Source organism: Bufo gargarizans, chromosome 9 (genome assembly GCF_014858855.1).
Source record: "Bufo gargarizans isolate SCDJY-AF-19 chromosome 9, ASM1485885v1, whole genome shotgun sequence".
Classification (NCBI taxonomy): domain Eukaryota; kingdom Metazoa; phylum Chordata; class Amphibia; order Anura; family Bufonidae; genus Bufo; species Bufo gargarizans.
The window spans coordinates 7,436,446-7,443,585 of NC_058088.1; the positions used below are offsets into that span (position 1 = coordinate 7,436,446).

Below are 7,140 nucleotides of genomic sequence, written 5' to 3' on the forward strand. Positions count from 1 at the left end.
AAATATATGAAAAAAAATTATATTCTTGAAAATATCAAAGAATATTAATAAATACATACATTAAATATATTAATTATAGACATAAATATATTCTAATACATTTTTATAAATGCATAAAATATAAATTGATCTTCTTAAAAACATCAAAGAATATCATCTTTCATCAACATGAGAAAAATACTTTCTTAAGAGGCCCAGAAAATATTAATGAGGAGAATGAAGTTCCAGAAGAGTTTCTTTTTCCCTGGCGGCTGAGGTTTAAAATCCATGGAAAGTGATTTTCTTCTTTCTATTACCAATATTTCCTAGTCCCCATTAGTCACAGGATGAAGAATATTGACTTGACATGAGGATGCTACAAAATTCAAGCTAGGAAATTAAATCCTCTAGATGTTTGGATCTTTAAAGCTTCTTTATAGTTATTTACCATGAGCCCAACATCCAACATCTTCCACCATTAGTGAGATGAGGCTGAGTAACACGGCGTCCTGGAGACATTGTGGAGAAGCCTACAATACAATAAGTAAAGAATTTATAAGGCATGTTGTAGATTTACCTTTAGCTATAAATTCCTCGTCTTCATGTTATCTCTTCTGTCTGCCATCTATGTTCCTTCTTTCGTCTGTCTTTTTAATTAAATTAGATCATTGTATAATGTGAAGCCCTCTGGTCATTAGTAGAGCCTCATCTACTCTATATGTCCAGGCTCATTGTTCTGCTTCACCATGGAGGACACAATGATATTGGTGCATGTCACAACAGTTGGCCAGTGTCAGACTTACCTCTTCCACAAAGTGCTGAAGATGGTGCAGCCATGGCGTCAGCTCCTCAGAAGGTGTTTTACTGTGTCCTGGTGACTCCCTCTGAACAAGAGAAACACAAGATAATGAAAAGATATGGGTCAAAATGTCCAGAAACAGAACCGTAATGTCAAATCGTGAACCAAGCAAAGAGTGACCATCAAAACCATATGGACTTACACAGATCAGAAGATCATCCCTGATCTTGAGGAACATCATGAGTGACTGTGATACAGGGTCAGACACATCAGACGTGGACAGATTTACCAGAACCTCTGTGGTTATTGTAAATCGCTCCAAGGTCAGAATCAGACGATCACTGGGCTGTAGAAGGGAAGATGTTGAAAGAGTTATAGGTTCCTAAAAGTAGTTGCTTGTGTATCTTTTGCGTTAAAGTGGATAACATTTAGAGAGTATAACATAAGAAATTGGTGAGCAAGAGAAGAGACAGCCAGATGTGTACTTACCTTTAGGTCACATACAGACGGCTTGTGTCTAATCATTCTTCTGTAGCATTTAATTGCACTGGTGGACATGTTTTTTTCCTGTGAATGGTCAGAACATGATTTATTGGAACATCATGTAATGTGTATTATACATATCATATATTGTAATTACTTAATTGAAAATATGCTCTAGTAGAGTGCGACTTCTGATATAGAGGGTAAATCAAAAGTAAGGAACTGCATAGAAATGGATGAATGTACTAGATCAATGGGTGCAGCTATGAAGTTAATACCTCTACCATTCTGTCAATATATAATGGAAAAACTGGATCAATTATCTTATAGATTTGGTTTCCTTCCTGACTTTTGACTCAACTTCCATAGTCATGAATCAGACTCCTCTCAGTAGAAGACAATATTCCTCCTTACATGTTCATTCTGCAGTTCTCTGATTATCTTGATGTCAGCAGAAGATGCTGATTTATATCTGGACATCGAGCAGCGTCTCTTGTGTGGATGAGCGGTCACTGCCACAAGTAGAATACAGAAGACCACCAGTCTGACGTCCATGCCTGGAGTATTGGTGCTGATTTTGAGACTTTCTTCTCTTCCTATGAACCTGTGTAGAAGATATTGTCACATACAACATGATTATTGTACATAAATCCATCATGTAAATGTTCACAGCTCTGATGTTCAGGAAAACACTTACCTGCACAGTTGTCTTGTGTCTCTCTGCTCCTGTTCTCAGCAATGGCTCAAGTCCTCCCATCTTTCTCCTTTTATATTGTACTCTCCAAGAGAGAAATTCCTTAATTTTCATGTTGTGGAGAAATCTTCTCTCCAACATTCAGAATTCAAGTGACAGCAGCCGTGGAAACTCCTTAGAGATTTCAGTTTCCTTAGTATACAGGTGAGAAGGAGATGTCAGGTAACTGGGAGGAGACTCCTAACACTCAGAAAAATCTTTCCCCTAATACAGGAGGAGCTATGTACATAATGACGATACTCCTGTCACTCAGTAACTATCTCTCTACCACTACATGCGATATCTGTAGATAGCAGTGATTCCTGTATTACTGGAGGATCATTAGTGAAGAATCTGCATGCAGTTCCTGACTTTTCTTCACTCTCTATATTAGACATCAGCAGTCACACTCTTCTTGATCATATACTAAATTAAGTCATTTATACTGAATGTGTAATGTATATTAAGTAATGTAAAGCTGCAAAACTCTTGCCCTGTCCCTCCACAGAAGAAGACCATGTCCAGCAGTGCAATGAAATACTACAGAAGAATGATGAGACACAAGCCGTCTGTATGTGACCAAAAGGTAAGTTCATATCTGGCAGTCTCTTCACTCGGTCATCACTTTCTTAAATAATAGTCTTCTAAAATCTTCCCTACACCTTTTAAGATGCATCTTCAGGAACATATCTTTTCAACATCTTCCAATTTACAGCCCAGTGACCTTCTGGTTCTGACTTAGGACATTCTGGCAAATCTGTCCACATCTACTGTACCTGACCCTCACAGTCACTCATGATATTCCTCAAGATCAGAGATGATCTTCTGATCTGTGTAAGTCTATCATGTCATTGCTTGCATGGTTCATGATTTAATGTTTTGGTTGTGGTACGCGACATATTGACTCATAATTTATCATCATCTTATATTTCTAGTTTTTACTGAAAATCACAAAGACACAGGAAAACACCTTCTGAGTAGATGAAGCCATGGCTGCATCATCTCTAGCACTTTATGGAAGAGTGAAGAGTCCGACTCTGATCTACAGCGGTAACATGAACCAATATCATTCTGTCCTCCATGATGGAGCTTAGAAATTACTCTTGACATATACAATAGATGAGGTTTCTCCAGAGCATCTCCAGGATGCCAATGAACTCATCGCTAAGGATTTACTATGACCAATGACCAAACACCAAAACCATCCACACATAAAATTTAATATCTCACTGCTCTGTACATGGAGTAATCTAAGTTTTTTTATCTGTGATATGGATCGTGTGCACCAAAAATAATAAAACATGTAATGTCACCACGTCTGTTATTTTACTGTCCTGCACAAACAGTATTCTAGCATGTTTCCCATGAATAGATGATACAAAAAATAGAATAAAATCATGATAGCGTCTGAAACAAAACCTAAGACAGACACCTCTGCATCTACAACAGCCTAGTCCACCTGTTGAGAATTGCTGGGCTAGGGAATGAGAGCGGTGGTGATCTGGGTTGTGGGAAAGCTGTCTGTAGTGTCCAGAAGGGATTGGCCATAGACCTTACAGGGATTTTTCTCAATATGACATCCGCCCGCCCCCTTTCTCAGGATGGCCGAGCAGTTATAGCAGACTGTCAGCACATTTCTGACACTCTGCTTGAAACGTCTGACATCTGTGTTGGCACAGATGTCAGCCGCTTAACCCCTTCCATGCCGCAGTCCGTAGGGACCGCTGTATGGAAGAGTTTAACAGTGAGGGAGCTCCCTCCCTCTACCATCAGGGGCTGCTGTGCCTTTTCAGCCCCCGATGGGAGAGGGAGGGGGCCCCACTCCCTCCCCATCACCCACTGCTCTGTTGTGGCAGCGAGTGATGGTTACCATGGCAACCGAGCGCCTTCACAGGCTTCCTGCTGTCCATGAGGTGCTGATTAGACTTCTGCTAAAGGCAGAAGTCTGATCAGACTTTGTAAAGTGAAAATACAGTACAGTACGCTATATAGTGTACTGTACTGTATTATGCAGACAACAGACCCACTGGATCTTCAAGAACCAAGTGGGCCTGGGTAAACAAAAAGTAAAAATAAGTGAAAAATTAAAAAAACACATTTATCACTGATCAAAAAAAAAAAAAAATTCCCTACACATGTTTGATATCACCGCGTCCGTAATGACCGGATCTATAAAAAAAATTATGTTACTTTCCCTGCACGGTGAACGCCATAAAAAATAAAATAAAAACTATGATGAAATTGAAATTTTGCCCACCTTACTTCCCAAAAAAGGTAATAAAAGTGATCAAAAAAGTCGTATGCATGCCAAAATAGTACCAATCAAACCGGCACCTCATCCCACAAAAAATTAGCCCTTACATGAGACAATGGCCCAAAAAATAAAAAAACTATGGCTCTCAGACTAAAACATGATTTTTTTGTTTCAAAAATGCTTTTTTATGTTAAACGTAAAACGTAAAAAAATATAAAAGTAGACATATTAGGTATCGCTGCATCCGCAAGAACCTGCTCTATAAAAAATACCACATGATCTAAACCCCGAGGTGAACACCGTAAAAAAATTATAATAAAAACTGTGTCAAAAAAGCCATTTTATGTCACCTTACATCACAAAAAGTGTAATAGCAAGCGATCAAAAGTCGTATGCCCCCCAAAATAGTGCCAATCTAACCGTCATCTCATCCCACAAAAATGATACCCTACCTAAGACAATCGCCCAAAAACTGAAAAAACTTTTTTTGTTTCAAAAATGATATTATTGTGTAAAACTTAAAAAATAAAAGAAAGTATACATATTAGGTATTGCCACATCCTGCCACAACCTGCTCTATAAAAATATCATATGACATAACCCCTCAGGTGAAAACTGTCAAAAAAATTAAATAAAAACTGTGCTAAAAAAACATTTGTTTTGTCAACTTACGTCACTAAAAGTGCAAAACCAAGCGATTAAAAAGGAGTATGCCCCCCACAATGGTGCCAATCTAACCGTCATCTCATCCCGCAAAAAATGATATCCTACATAAGACAATCGCCCAAAAAAATAAAAAAAAATATGGCTCTCAGACTACGGAGACACTAAAACATGTATTTTTTTTGTTTCAAAAATGATATTATTGTGTAAAACCTAAATAAAAAAATAAAAAAAGTTATACATATTAGGTATTGACACGTCCGTAAGAACCTGCTCTATAAAACTACCACATGACCTAACCCCTCAGGTGAACACTGTACATTTTTTTTTATAAAAACCGTGTCAAAAAAGCAATTTTTTGGTTACCTTACATCACAAAAAGTGTAATAGCAAGCGATCAAAAAGTCATATATACCCCAAAATAGTGCCAATCAAACCGTCATCTCATCCCGCAAAAATGATACCCAACCTGAGATAATCGCCTAAAAACTAAAAAAAACTATGTCTCTCAGACTATGGAGACACTAAAACATGATTTTTTTTGTTTCAAAAATTATATTATTGTGTAAAACCTAATTAAATTAAAAAAGTATACATATTAGGTATCGCCGCGTCTGTAAGAACCTGCTCTATAAAAATAGGACATGATATAACCTGTCAGATGAAGGTTGTAAATAATAAAAAATAAAAACAGTTTTAATCCTTTTTTTCCCATAACAAAGCAAGGGTTAACAGCCAAAAAAAACTCAATATTTATTGCCCTGATTCTGTAGTTTACAGAAATGCCCCATATGTGTTCGTAAACTGCTGTATGGCCCCATGGCAGGGCGCAGAAGGAAAGGAACGCCATATGGTTTTTGGAAGGCAGTTTTTGCTGGACTGTTTTTTTGACACCATGTCCCATTTGAAGCCCCCCTGATGCACCCCTAGAGTAGAAACTCCAAAAAGTGACCCCTTTTAAGAAACTACCCCTCAAGGTATTCAAATCTTATTTTACAAACTTTGTTAACTCTTTAAGTGTTCCACAAGAGTTAAAGGGGTTGTCCAGGTTCAGAGCTGAACCTGGACATCCCTCCATTTTCACCCCGGCAGCCCCCCTGACATGAACATCGGAGCAGTTCATGCTCCGATGCTCTCCTTTGCCCTGCGCTAAATCGCGCAGGGCAAAGGCATTTTTCTGAGTTCCGGTGACGTACCGGGGCTCTCTATGGGGCTGACAGGAACCCCGGTGACGTCACCGGCACTGATGGGCGGGATTTGACTCTGCCCTAGCCAGTAAAACGGCTAGGGCAGAGCTAAAGCCCGCCCCTCAGAGCCGGTGACGTCACCGAACACACTGCTGGGCGGAAGTTACCGCCCGGCAGTGTGTTATTGTAAACACAAGAGCCTGTGCCCTGCGCGATCTAGCGCAGGGCACGGGAGCGCATCGGAGCATGAGATGCTCCGATGCCAGGCTCAGGAGGGCTGCGGGGGTGAAAATAAGGGTATGTCCGGGTTCAGCTCTGAACCCGGACAACCCCTTTAATTGCAAATGGGGATGAAATTTCAGAATTTCTATTGTTTGTTACTTTGCTTCACAAAAAGTGTAATATAGAGCAACCAAAATCATATGTACCCTAAAATAGTACCAACAAAACTGCCACCTTATCCCGTAGTTTCCAAAATGGGGTCACTTTTTTGGAGTTTCTACTCTAGGGGTGCATCAGGGGGCTTCAAATGGGACATGATGTCTAAAAACCAATCCAGCAAAATCTGCCTTCTAAAAACCAAATGGCGTTCCTTTCCTTCTGCGCCCTGCCGTGTGCCCGTACAGCAGTTTATGACCACATATGGGGTGTTTCTGTAAACTGCAGAATCAGAGTAATAAATGTTAAGTTTTGTTTGGCTGTTAACCCTTGCTTTCTTACTGGAAAAAATTATTAAAATGGAAAATCTTCCAAAAAAGTGAAATTCAGAAATTTTATCTCCATTTTCCATAAAATCTTATGAAATGCCTAAAGGGTTAAAAAAGCTTGTAATCAGTTTTGAATACCTTGAGGGGTGTAGTTTCTAGAATGGGGTCCTTTTTGGGTGGTTTCTATTATGTAAGCCTCACAAAGTGACTTCAGATCTGAACTGGTCCTTAAAAAGTGCTTCTAAACTTCTAAGCCTTGTAACGTCCCTAAAAAATAAAATGTCATTCCCAAAATGATCCTAACATGAAGTAGACATATGGGGAATGTAAAGTAA

The 7,140-nt window shown here is 39.1% G+C and overlaps 1 protein-coding gene across 1 annotated transcript; it reads right to left on the minus strand.

Moving 5' to 3' along the window:
• Nucleotides 1-419: 419 nt before the first annotated feature.
• LOC122946577 (interferon lambda-3-like) lies at nt 420-1,816 on the minus strand. The gene is made up of 5 exons (XM_044306298.1): nt 1,676-1,816; nt 1,268-1,345; nt 981-1,124; nt 783-863; nt 420-509 (listed from the first exon to the last, which is right to left on the minus strand). Exons 1-5 carry the CDS (start codon nt 1,814-1,816, stop codon nt 420-422), a joined length of 534 nt encoding a protein of 177 aa, XP_044162233.1.
• Nucleotides 1,817-7,140: the final 5,324 nt, after the last annotated feature.

Excerpts from the sequence above, each read along its gene's own strand:
- LOC122946577 (XM_044306298.1), bottom strand. The coding sequence starts at position 1,816 with ATGGACGTCAGACTGGTGGTCTTCTGTATTCTACTTGTGGCAGTGACC. Across the intron at positions 864-980 it reads GGGATGATCTTCTGATCTGT|AGGGAGTCACCAGGACACAG; the intron begins GTAAGTCCATAT and ends TCTCTTGTTCAG. Across the intron at positions 510-782 it reads TTCAGCACTTTGTGGAAGAG|GCTTCTCCACAATGTCTCCA; the intron begins GTAAGTCTGACA and ends ATTGTATTGTAG.